General features: G+C 40.1%; 1 protein-coding gene across 1 annotated transcript in view; it reads left to right on the top strand.

Annotated features, from left to right (window-relative positions):
- WDFY2 (WD repeat and FYVE domain containing 2) overlaps positions 1 to 13,952 on the top strand; it is a 183,228-nt gene that overhangs the window by 87,868 nt on the left and 81,408 nt on the right. Inside the window, exon 3 of the mRNA XM_070578133.1 lies at positions 386 to 459. Within this exon, the coding sequence (XP_070434234.1) occupies positions 386 to 459 (74 nt within the window). The remainder of the gene's footprint in view (positions 1 to 385; positions 460 to 13,952) is intronic.

The following is a 13,952-nucleotide window of genomic DNA, read 5'->3' as shown; positions in this document are numbered from 1 at the left end:
TTCCCTAGTTCGGAAAGGATAGATCATTTCTACTAAAGATGGAGTTTGAGTGGAAGAGATTGGTGATGAAGGGATTACACAGCACAAAATATTGTTAATTAGTCAGGCAAATTTAGGCTTGATATTGACAGAACAGCTGAGACCAAGTCTGTTGGAACTTGTCCAGTTTGAGAATATCTTATTTGTTATATTCATTAAAAGGATAACTGAAGAACTAGGGGTTGGTTATAAAATTACTGTTTTTATTTTTTGGTGAGTGGGAGTTAAATGCACTGTTTTGCAGGAAATAGTGGGAAAAAAATAGTCACACACTTTTAGTTAGTCACTCCTGAATCGATGAGAATCATCGTTTTGTTAATTTCATCAACATGTTCATTTCTTTCAGCTCCATGTTCATGCATGTCTTTTAACCCGGAAACAAGAAGACTGTCCATAGGTCTAGACAATGGTACAATCTCAGTAAGTACACATAAATAAGATTTCCAGTTGAAATACTTCCCTTCCTGTGGAGTATGTGTATATGTATTGTGATAAGAATTATTTATTAGTTTTTTTCAAATTAACAAATTGATTTCCTTGCTAGTAAAGTGGAAACTGCAGTCCAGCAAATTATGGTGAGGTGTAGGGAGAGCTGTCATAAGTCTCAACTTAAATGCTGACAAGATTCAGCTTGACTTACCAGGTAACCCAGTGGCTAGAATAGGGGCATTATGAGGTCAATGAGTGAACTGCATGATTCTGTGCATTAGTGAGAGCAAGCTGTGAGTCTAGCAGCTTTGATCAGATGGCTAATCATGATGTCATATGCTTCCCCACACAAGTGACAGACACAAGGGAAATGTCTTCGTTTAGACCTGCATGTCTCATCTTGTCTTTGATACTCGGTGTTCTCCCCCTTCCCCTCTCTCTTCTCCTCCTCGTTGTCTTCTTAACTCCCTCTGGTATGAATAGAATTCTGTAAATGTGTATGAATTTTAAAGAGAGCACAGAATCTAGATTTAGTCTGTAGGGTAGATCCAGATAAATATTAGACCCTTTGATTATAGATCTTGAGGGAACTGAAGTGATTAGAGATTGGAATTTCAGCTTTTACTACTTACTTAATGATCTTTTTACATATTTATTTTCAACTGGTATACTAACTAGTAACAAGACTGATCTGGCAAATTCTCCATTTTGGTAAATTCTCCGGTATTGCCTTTGTCCCAGGCAAGAGAGACCCTGTTTTGGGAGCTGTGAATTAGAGAACTCTGCTCTGGCCATACTTCTCCACAGGATGAAGGATCTGAGGGTCAACGGGTGGGCCTCGCCTAAGCCCTCGCTTTGCCCACTTCCATGCTCTGGAATTTCCTGCCCCCAAACAGCTTAGAGCCTGCTTCCGTGGCCTGCATGGGCCTTTTCCCTGAGTCTGTCTTGAGGAGGATAAAACCTGTCAGTGTACCCTTAGGCCTGAGGGGTGGCTAGGGTGCAGTGGTTTGAGGTGCACAAGGCCTCTCAAGGTGTCAATCATCAACGGGCGAATAGGATGAGAAGGGTATGGGCTGGCCCTCCCATGTCACCACACTATGGTGTGGAACTTCAAGGAGTCTAAGCATTCTAAGTTGATACCTGTTCCTCCAGGTGGTTGAAGGTATATTTGTCAAGACTGGAGAAAGAGACCCTATTTTATTTAATAGTTTAACTTGATATATAACTTTTAAATATTTAGACATGTGGAATGTGGGTCTCCATTTGTAGTCTTCACCTAACCCCTGCAAATGTTAGAAGTGGGCCTGAAATTTTCCATTTGATCTTTAATCAAAACATTTGGTGACCTTTATGGAAATTTTAACAATATTGTTAAATATAGTCATACATCGCTTAATGATGTGGATACATTCTGAGAAATGCATTGTTAGATGATTTCATCATTGTGTGAACATCATGGAGTACTTACACAAATCTAGATGGTATAGCCTACTACACGCCTATGCTACATGGTACCAATCTTATGGGACTACTGTTGTATATGTGGTCATTGACCGAATCATTGTTATATGGCGCATGACGGTATAAATCAGCCTGTTGACAAATATTTATGGAGTTTCTATAATATCCAATGCATTCGCTAAGTCTGTAAACTCTTTTCCTTAGGAGGACGAAAGAGAGGTTTATGATATAGATCTTTGTCTACTTTAAGGAAAGCTGTTTTAAGAAAGGGGTGTGTGGGGGGGGATAAATTTATTTTTGAAAAATAAAGGGAAATAATTGGATTGTTCAGTGAACTGAAGTCTTCGTTACAAAGGAAATCTGAAAAGATGAGCTGAGATCCATATATTACCCAATAGTTCATGGAAAAGTATGTATAATACTCCCTGTTCATGGACAGACTTATATGTATATAAAATATGGGTGATTCTTTGCATTTCTGAAATCAACGTAGGTGGTTAATAGATGCTGATAAATTTGACTTTGAAGACAAGAAAGGTGAGCAAAGTAAGTTGTGAAGAGTTTTGGCTATTTATTGTATATAAGAGGAGAAACTATCTTAGCCGTTATTTCTCTAGTAAATGAAACTGCCAGAGAACCAGAACATAAATCAGGGGCTGGACTGAGATACTTCTCTACGTGTGTCATTACAGTGTGGAGATGTCAAACCTTACCTTACCTTGATCTTCTAAAAAAGATTAAGGACCTGGCTTGTATGAAATAATTTCCTTAAAAGTTCCTCTTTTTTTGTTGCTGAAGAAAACGAATTGTGTCCCCTACCTATTCTTATCTGAAGAATTATAAAGAGCTCTGAGTTAGGGAAGATGCATTGGGAGAACAGCATGTTTAAGGTTCAGAATTCTCATCGATCACTACAATAGCAGGCTCTTTACTGAGAATACTTTAAAGTCTCAGCTGTTTAATAGTTTACTTTCTGGACGTGAGAAATCCTATTCAGAGACTATACATTCTCTGTTCCCTGAATATAGCAAATAAATTTTAAAAAGAAATACGTGTTAACTTATTTAAAACAAAGAAAGGATGAAATCAGAAAGTATATCCTTATTTTACTTTATTTTACTGAATAAAAAAGATTTAAGAGGCAGTTACCCTTATGTAACTGAGTAGTGAATTAGAGATGAAGCAGAGATAACAAATATAGACCATTCTTTCAACAATTTGGCCTAAGGGAAGGAAAGAAAGGGTGAGCACTGAAACAAGATGTAATAGTAGACAAGCGGCAAGAGGGCTGAGAACAATTTGGAGAATTTAGCTATGGGAAAAATGGGGAAACTTTTTTTTTATTTGAGTTCATAATAGTTTACATCATTGTGCAATTTCAGTTGTACATTATTTCTTGTCTGTCACCACGTAAGTGCTCCCCTTCACCCCCTGTGCCCACCCCTCAGCCCGCTTCCCTGGGTAACCACTGAACTGTTTTCTTTGTCCATGTGTTTGTTTATATTCCACATATGAGAGAAATCGTCTGGTGTTTGTCTTTCTCAGTCTGGTTTATTTCACTTAGCATAATTCCCTCCAGGTCCATCCATGTTGTTGCAAATGGGATGATTTTTATCTTTTTTTATGGCTGAGTAGTATTCCATTGTGTGTGTGTGTGTGTGTGTGTATATATATACACCACATCTTCTTTATCCATTCATCAGTTGATGGGCACTTGGATTGTTTTCATGTCTTGGCTCTTGTGAATAGTGCTACAATGAACCTAGGGGTGCATATATTACTTTGGATTGTTGATTTCAAGTTGTTTGGGTAGATACCCAGTAGTGGGATAGTTGGGTCATATGGTAGTTCTATTTTAGTCTTTTGAGGAATCTCCATATTGTTTTCCCTAGTGGCTGCACCAGTTTGCATTCCTACCAGGAGTGTATGTGGGTTCAAGAATGGGGAAACTTTTGAGATAGAGGGAAAGACAAGAGTTTTAAGATGTAAGAGAGGAATGGCGTTTTATTTTTCACATGAAGTAGCAAGTTAGATCATCTACTGAGAGGAGCTAAAATGGGATGAAGGTATATTTTCATGTCTATACCTTTTGTTCTTTCTCGTCTTATACCTCAGAACCCCCTTCTACCATCTTGGTCTACAAAGTCCCAAATATCTTTCGAGCCTCTTTCCAATGTTCTCTGTCTCCTCACACACACCTTTTTTTTAAGCAGATGGTTCTTGAGCCCTACCAATTGAAATAAATCACACACAGTACTCAGTAGGTTAGCTGTATTGTATTGACTACTTTTGTTTTGTAAAGTTTTTCAGTGTGTCTCCTCCATTAAAGAGTTGAGTGTTTAGGACTTGGCCAGTCTTTTTTTTCATCTCCTCTCCCAGCAGATCTTAGTGTGGTTCCTTGTACAAATTAGAGACTTACTGAATAATTTCTTAAATAAGTTGTTGACTAAAGTACAAACTATTATTATTTAATATAGCTGGTTGTAATAAGTACCTGCTTAAATTCTGAGATAATTTATTTGTGTAATTCTGTTGCTATTCAAAATGTTTTTCACAATGGCGTTAGCCTTCTACAGGGGAAAAAGTTGTGCCAATAGTTTAATTCATTCAAGTTTTCAGAAGTGTGTTCGGTTTTAATATTTAAAGAAGTCAGTCAGATTGTGCTAACTGCTATTCATGCTTAAGTAGGAATTTAAAATTTTCTATCACGGTGCCTCATGTATTCTAGACAACCAACAAATATTTAAATATCAACTACGTGCAAAAGATTATGCTCAGTTCTAACATGTGGCTCCTGGTTTCAAAGAGCTTATCATTCATTTGGGGAAAAATGAAAAATGAAGTTATGAAATAAGTAACACAAAGTAAAAAAAAAATAACAGCAAAAGGAGCAGGACACCAAGGATTGTGATACTGGCACGGCAGTGAGGTCAGAGGAAAGTGGCAGAGATTGGTCTGGTCAGCTCCATGGAGACTGGATATGGGCTGGATTTAGAAGATGGGCTAGGGTTTGATTAGCTAAAGATAAGAAGGTAAGCTATTTCAGGCAAAATGAATGGCATAGGAAAAAAAAAAGAAATACAGAAGTAAGAAAGGACTAGAAATGTTTGGAGAGAAATGAACCAGTTTGAGAAGTGGATTATTGGGGTATGAAGTATAAAAGGTGGGATTTGATTTTGAAGGACCTGACGGAGGATGAGTAGTTAGCATTATGTAAAAGAGTTGGATCCCTAACAGGGAAGATCTCCCCTCCACACCACAGGAAGACTTTCTAAGATACTCAAAGAGGGTAATTGACTGGTGAGGAAATGTCAACACAGAAATTAAAGAATTTCCATTAAACTAATTTTCACCAACTCTACTGAATAATGGCTATAGTATAGTCATAATCAAGATGATCTTGCGAAGATAAATACATAGTCATTGAAGATTTTGACCAAGGCCACAAAATTATAAAATCTCTGTTCTCTGAAGATTATTTTCATATATGTGTTGTGGGAAGTTTGGGATAAGAGGAAAAGACTGATGTATATAATGGTTAGCAGTCAGGATCATGATTATTCTACAAAAATAAATGGTATTGATCATGTATGGATTTGTTGCTGTTGTTTTGGTAGTTCCTGTGGTTATTATATTCTTACAGCATATATTACTGTTAGTTCCCGTAAGTTATCCAAGGGATTGAAAGAGGAAAGAGAACTAAACATTTATTGAGCATCTACTATGTACCAAGCACTGCTTTCCATACATCGCCTCACTCCAGCTTCACAGTGATCTTATGATGTAGGTGGTATTACTCACATTTCTCAGACAAGAAGACTAAGGCTTGGAGAGTTCACATGCCTTTTCCAGCTTATTTAGCCAGAAGCAGCTCTCAGTGGAGATGGGAACTCTGTGTGCCTTGAAGCCCAGGCTTTCTCTTCACCCCATGCTGCTATCCAGGAGCTACTCCTGAGTCTGTAAAGAATTCCTGTGAAAGGTTTTCCATTCCCTGCCTGTTGCCTCTTCTGATAGACAGTTATCCCTGTGCTTCTAGAGTACTCCTGAGCATGTTGCCTCATTTGTTATGGGTCTGTCTCCTTCACTAGGCTGTGAAATACTGGAGGACAGAGATCATGTCTGCTTCAGTCTGTGACCTAACAGAGTTTCTAGACCACTGTAGACACTTTGTAAAATGTCTGCTTAATGAAGGAAAGAAGGCATTTCAATTCATATTATCAGGATGCTAAAACCAAAGTTGGGCACTTAGCTGGCAGGGTAAATTGCTCTCCACAGTTGATACAACATGAGTGAATCCTTTGTTTAAATGGCTGGTTTGGGCATATAGAAGAATTTGATGTCCATGCTCTGCTTCCTGAAATTCATAAACAGAGATTCATTAAGCAAGCAACTAAGAAACTTAAGTAGAACTATAATGTATTCCTGACAGTTTTCAGGACCCTAAAATATGTTGTTAATAAGCCTTTCATTGTCCCTTTTTAGCTAGGACTTCTAGTCTGAGGAACTTTTGGAATTATTGAAGGAATATGCCTTCTCACATCATTTATCATTATTTAGAGATTCATATTTTGCAATTAAACTAACAAGTTTACAAGAGCATCACTGTTTTCATCTGTTTCACCAGCAGTATTCCTTAGATGGTATGTTCAGAAATTGCTTCATGTGGTAGATTTCGCAATGGTGTGTGTCTTGGCAGAATCTCACAGATGGGGAATCTGTATCACAGGTCATGGTAATCACTCAGGCAGAGTTCTTACTGTAACAGGGAAGGAAAGAATGTCCCCCTTCCAGAAGGTCTATAGTTTCAAGGGAGAGGAATGTAGTTTCTCTAAGAGAAGATGTTACTTTTTCAAATAAAAGGTGAAATTACCTCTTTGAAAATATAATACTTAGCATCCACTAGAAGGAAATCCAAGAATCATCAGAGCTGTTTTTATCAACTATAAACAAGATTGTGAACTCCAAGTGTTTTATCATACTTAGAGGGTCCAAGATATTGTAGTGTTTGTAACAGTCCTTGTATATTGCCGTGAGAGCAAGATGACTCATTACCAGTTGCAATGTATCAATACCTGGTATATTACTTTCCTAGGGCTGCTATAACAAAGTACTATGAGCTGGGTGCCTTAAAACAAGAGAATTTGTCCTAACAGTTTGGGGAGCTATGAGACTGAAATCAAGGTGTCTGCTGGGCCATGCTCTCGCTCACAGTTCTTGGGGGTTTAAGTCCGAAATCAGGGTTTTGGCATGGCTCCTCTTTCTCGAGGCTCTAGGGCAGAATCCTTCTTAGCCTTTTTCTAGCTTCTGATGGTGGCTGGAAATCCTTGGCATTCCTTGGCTTGTAGATGTGTCACTCCAATCCCTGCCTCCATCTTCACATCACCTTCCTCTCTGTCTCTGTATCTTCATATGACCTTCTTAAATAAAGACGCCAGTCATTGGATTAAGGACTCACCCTAATCCAGTATAATCTCATTTTAACTAATTACCCTCTGCAAAGACCCTAGTTCCAAATAAGATCACATTTTGAGGTTCCAGGTGGATATGAAGTTTGGGAAGACACTATTCAACTTAATACACCTGGGACTAAGACTAGGAAACAATTTTGTGAATGTGCAATATGGTACCTTCAGGAAGAGTTATCCAAAGGTATTAAAAGAGGATGATTGAATCCCCTTGGAGGAGATAAGAAAAGATTAGAATTGAAAGGGACTTTAATTCTTATACATCTAATGCCACCCTCCCCTAAATTAAGTGATATGTTGGGTGGTTCACATGTCAAGATAGAGGTGGCCGAGCTAGGTCTTCCCTGGCCCATGGACAAATTTTCTTCTTATATGAGATCAATTTCTTCACACAACTAGAGCAGCCCAGTTGCAAGGTATTGCCCTAGGATGGTCACTAATGAATTGGAAGCTTGTGTTATTCCATGCGTCTAGCCATTGCTGAAAAGATTTCATGTAACAAGGTGTTTTGGATGAGTTGTTTATTACCGTGAGTTATAATGAGCCCACAGGGACCGAACCCAAATGGTGAGTTCCCATTCTACAGTGATGACAAATAACCTAGGAATAAAGCACCTCAGCTGTATCCAAGTTGATTGTACGGTCAGACCATTCCTGCTGGAGGGAAAGTCTTTTGAAGACCTTCACCGTTTTCAGCTCAGAGACAGCAGTCCTGCAGCAGACTCCCACTTGTCAGTCATCAGGAAGCACTCCAAATTTTGTTCTTATAGAAAATTTGATGTTGCTTCTGGAATTTTCCTGCTTTCCATATGTGATGCCATATGTGAGTAATATCCTAATCATACCATATGTGAATAATACCCTAATCATGAGGTCAACAGAATGGATTTGAAGAAAGTTTTGGGAGGTCCTGTGTTCAGAGAAATGCGGACCTGGCATCTATAGGGCCTCTTTTTAAACTGTTACATAACCTCACTATTATTTACTCTAGCTCATGATTCTCTCATTCTACCATGGTTTCTACCACAAAAGACCACCATTTCTGAGTCATTTTATCATTGTGTGGCACTGGACTTTCTAGTGTGAGGAGTTCTTTTTATAGACTAGTTAGGTAGTCATTCTCTTCTGAGCTTATGCTAGTAAGTTACAGTGAACTTAAATATAAGAAATATATATTCATACATGCATTCATGCAGTCCTAGGGTGCTGACATGCCAGTTGCTTACTGTTTATTCATATAGTATAATTCACTAAAGTGGTTTTGTCAAGGAAAACACTTGTTGTTGTGGGAGTTATTGTATCTTCAATATTTGTGTGCCTCACAGACCTTCTTAGAACTTCTCATGGACAAGCCTGTCTCCTTCAGTTATGTCATTGTACATGTAGCCTTGTTTTCTTTTTTTTCAGTACCTGCATGTTATCTAAAAACTTGGTCAAGTAGTAGTGAATGCACATGCCAAGAGCATTCTTTGAGCCAAGATTATTTTGTGTCATTTCCATTGCAATTAGGAATTTTTGAAGGCCCTGTTTTAGACTGAGTTTTAGACCAGTTCTGTAGCATGAATACCCATAGGAGCACCCAGTTCGCCCTGTATTTTTGTTGTTTTTGTTTCTTCTTCTTCTTCCCAAAACCCCCCAGTACATAGTTGTATATTCTAGTTGTGAGTGCCTCTGGTTGTACTATGTGGGATGCCACCTCAGCATGGCCTGATGAGCAGGCCGTGCTCAGGATCCAAATTGGTGAAACCCTGGGCCGCCAGAGTGGAGCGTGCGAACTTAACCACTCGGCCATGGGGCTGGCCCCTGCCCTGTATTTTAAATTGGGTTCTGAGGAGATCCAGTAGAGTGTATGGTGGATTGAAGTCATTTATGCACTATCCATAGGAGTGACCTGCCACAAAAGATGACCTTATAAGGACATTGTGTTACTATTTCAGAAGGTGGTCATCTTATCTTGGCCACATCAAGCCGCGTATCTATGCTTCAGAAAGCATAGCAATGGCTAGGAATTGGTGAGTGTGTTATGTTCCAAGTTACTTTTCCTTTAACAATCTCTTCTTCCCCGCTGGATTCTTCTCACTGGCTTTTAAACATACTCAAGTTTCTTGTTATTACAAAGACTAAAACATCACAACTCTCTTTCCTGTTCACCTAATGTTCTATCTCTTTTTTTGCCTTATAATGAAGCTGATCAAAAGAGTCGTCTGTAATCACTTTCTACATTTCCTTACTTCCCCCCTCTACTCAAGCCACCACAGTCTGCCTTCCAGTCCCGTGTGTCTATCCAAACAGCTCTGGCTGTGGTTACAGAAGGTCTCCATGTGATCTGTCCAGCTGACATTCTTAAGTCCTCATCATGTTTGATCTCCCTGCAGCATTTAGCTCTGCTGTTTCTTCCTGAAATATTCTCTTTATGTATATCTACGACACAGTACTCCCCTGGTTTTTCTCCTCTTCTCTGGCTATTTTGCCTGTTTCCATCATAGGATGTCCTCTAACCAGCTTTGGTTCAGCATTGGAGTTTCTCAACATTTGCCCCTAAGCCCTCACTTCTTCTCTCTCTGGGCAGTCTCACCCATGTCATGGCTTCATTTTCACCCACACGGTGGTAACTCTCAACGTTTTCTCTCTATCCAGACCTTTCCTCTGAGATTCCAACTTCCTTCTTAATATTTCCTATTGAATATCTCAGAGGACCCTCAAATTCACCAGGTTCAAAATCAGACTCGTGTTTGTCTCCACACACCTGGTCTTTCCCAGTGTTCCCTATTTTAGTGACGGTAACTACTGTCCACCCTGTGGCACGAGCCAGGGCTCTTAGGAGTCATCTTCTCTCCTCTTCCCTCGACTATCCAGTCCATCACTTGCTGATTTTTACCTTCTAAATACCTCTAAGCTTCCAGCCCTCTTCATCATCATCATCACCCCCCCCATTACCCTACTCCATTATCTCCTCCTTGAACCCCTCAGTTGACCCCCTCACTGGTATTCCCATATCCATTCTGCCTCCTCCAGTGTTTTTTTCCATTTTGGAGCTAGAAGGATATTTTCCAAATACACATTTTGACTTATCATATCCCCTGCCAGACCTCTCCAGTGGCTTCCCCTTACTCTTAGGACGCAGGCCAAAATTCTTCACTTGGCTTGTGTGACCATGCCCTCCACAGTCGTGCTTTGCACAGTGCCCTTCCTCTCGGTGTTTCGGCCTTAGCGGCCCACTTTCAGTCCGTATGTTCGCCATGTTCTTCCCTTCACAGAGCCTCTGCCCTCTGCCTTAAATGTGCTGCCTTCCTCTCTTCACCTACTTAACTCTTATCCTTCAGATCTCAGTTTAATTTTCATTTCCTTGGAGAAGTCTTCCCTGATCTTCCCACAGTTCATGTCCTGGTTTATGTGTTCCTAGCACTGAGTGCCCCTCCTCTGTACATTTGTCATAGTTGCCGTTTTATACTCATTTGTGTGATTATTTGATTAATGCATATATTTAGCATATGCTCCACAAGGCAGTGACTGTCTCTCTGACTCTGTTACATGTTACATCCCTGACATCCAGTATAGTGCCCGTGAATTTTAAGTGCTCTGTAAATATTTATAGAATGAATTAATAAGTGAGTGAATGAATTAATATAGTCTATCAAGTTGACAGTATACAGAGGTTAAGACACAGGCTCTGGAATCTGCCTAAGTCAAATCACAGCTCTACCCCAAGTTGTGTCACCCTGGGCAAGTTGTTTTACTCTCTGTGTCTCAGTTTCCTTACCAGTAAAATGGGGATGATAATTGTATCCATTTTATAGGGTTGTTGTGAGGATTATCTGACATAATACATTTAAAGCTCTGCATGTAAAACAGTACCTGTATGTGTCAGGTGCTCCTGTCAACTTCATGGTCATTAACAGCAGCAGCAGCGTCTTCCTTTGGTGGTAATCAGGAAGCCTTGGTTAAAATCTTGGTTGTGTGGATTTAGTTGGCCAGTTCTGAGAGGAGGAAATATCTTAGTGGTGGCTTACTCCTTAGGATGACTCAGCTTATTTCTGGTCTTGTCTTTGATCTTTGCTGCCTCATCACAGTAATTCATCAGTGATTTGCAAAACATGGACAGTCAAATACTATTTTTTCTGCAGAAGAGTTTCTTATCCAAGTTGTTACCATTTTAATCTTCATCACCCTCAAGCAAAGGTTGAGCTCAGAAAGTTGTGCAGGTTATTGAAGATGCTCTGAGTGGATGATTGGAGAAGATGTAGCCAATTTCTCATCACAAAAGACATTCTTATTCTAGTGGACTTGAGAGTTTGGGAGGAAGGTTACCAGCCATCATGGACTGTATCACTTTCAATTCACTTAGGAATCTGGATTTTATAGACCAGTGTCCATTGGCTGGCTGTGGTCCCACAAATTTTTTTCAACACTAGGAATCAATCTGGTATAACAAGTCTTTTCTTAACCATATCCATCTAAATTTGTGAGAATAATACTTTTCTGTGTGCACAAATATTTTGCTAAGATTTACTTTGAGTTAATCTTTTATACAAACTATAGAGGCAAGCTACAGTTCTCATGTCACTGTCATTTAGATTGTGAGGTTCAGAGCCCAAAGAAACTGACCTGGCATTTCCATGTCAATTGCCTTTGAAGGCATTTCTGCCAGAGTACCTTGACCACAGCAAAGTCATGAAACATACCCCCCAAAGAGCCATCTGACATTTATTCTTTTGTTGTAAAGCTTGAGAACTCACTAGAGTCAAATTGTGTGAAGGGAGCAGTGTTTCTTTTATAGCTCCTGTGTCGCGGGATTGCCATCATCTGGTGTTAGTACACCTACTCTGTGATCTGAGACAGTCTTGAAAACAAGCTGCCCCCCTTGCTGGCTTGAAGCTTATCTTAGCAGAGGGGAGTGCCATTAAGTGTGCCCTGGTCCCTGGGGTCCAGTGCTGGAGTTCAGTGCTGGGCTTTTGTTTCTCTGTTTTACTGCAGTTGGATGCCGCAGTGACTCAGGGTGGTGGTAACCCAAAGGAGTTTCTGTTGCCAAAGTGAGCGCCCCTCCCTCTTTATTTACTGCTCCCTCAGAACTACTTGAATGCAGGCTCCACAAGCCACTCATCTCATTTTGCCTCATTAGATGGGGGAATAACTCTTGTCTCAGTTACCAGTGAGTGTTGCATTTTTATAAATATGTACTCATTTAGCTTAGGAAGAAAACTATCAGTATTGGACCTTAAGCTCACTGAAGCAGGTTACACGTTGCAAAAAGACTGCTAACCGTGTTGGCACATAGAACAGCACAGCTTTTCCATCAGCACCAATCACGCAGGTCCAACTGGTTTCCTGAATTGGAGAGAAGTCAAGCAATAGGGCAGTTTCCTCGGCCCAGAGCTTTTCTGTCATGGATAGGAGAAAAAGGAGCTGGAAATGCTTCCAGTGGGTTGCGTGGTGTCATGGTTGGGTATTTGATGCGGTGTTTTGCATTTAGTAAACCCCGAGTTCTCTCCAGATTTTCCTACTGATCTTCCTTCCCTGGCAGACCCATAGATGTCGAAGCTCCCCAAGGTTCTGCCATGTGCTGCATACTCTTTCTTGGTGACATGCTCTGCAGCTTAATTGTTCTACACCCACAGTGCTCAAGATTCTAGCCCATTCGGTGTTGAGAGCCTGAACTCAGACTCCAGCTGCTTACTTGGCATTCCTACCTGGGAGTCTCCGAGACATCTCCAATTTAGTATATTCTAAATAGAAATAATTCTCTTTTCTCCAAGATGTGCTTTCTCCTTATTCCTTCAGTATATGGCATCACTGAGTAGCACCAACCAGAAATAGGAGTTATTGGAGATCCACGTTTTCCCTCAAACCTCACAGTAGTCGGTGTCCTGGCCTCTTACTTACCTCAGAACTGTCTCCAGACTTTCTTTTTGTCTATTCCCACTAGCACTTTTAAAATTTCTGTCCTTTGCAGCTTTTCCTTGGACTCTTGCAGTAAGCTCCAGACTGGTCCTGCTGTTTGTTGTCGCTAGTTTCCTCCAGCTACTCTGCCACCAGACATCCAAAATTGGAGTGTAATTAGGCCACTCCTCTGTGTATAGACTCTCAACAACTTCCAGAAGGATAAAATACAAATTCCTTAATTCTTACCCACCTTGTCAGCCTCTCATTTATCATAGTTCTGCTACCCAAATATCACACTTGTTTGGTTTACACATCCATGCCCATGTACATGGAGTCCTCTTGCTAAAAAGAGACATTACCCCTTGGTGACCTTCTGCTTCCTTCCTTCTGAGGAATTCACCTCCTCCCTTTAAGAATTAGCCTGAAGGCCCAAACCCGTTCTTAGGAGAAGCCTGCCCTACTCCAGGGCGGGGTTAAAAGGCCTTTCTTAAGGGTTGCCACAGCACTTAGTTTAAATTTCTACCTTAGTATTTATGTGATTATTATTAGTTTATATGTATGTTTCATTTATATAATTGTGCATTAAATAAGATAACACATATGTAGTTCCTGAAAGTGTCTGGTAAATAGGAGACATCTAGTAAGTGCTAATTTCCTTGTTTTCTTGACCTCCATTAG

Source organism: Equus przewalskii, chromosome 16, assembly GCF_037783145.1.
Source record: "Equus przewalskii isolate Varuska chromosome 16, EquPr2, whole genome shotgun sequence".
NCBI lineage: Eukaryota > Metazoa > Chordata > Mammalia > Perissodactyla > Equidae > Equus > Equus przewalskii.
The sequence above is the reverse complement of the archived record's forward strand: the minus strand, read 5'-3'. Positions and strand labels throughout refer to the sequence as shown.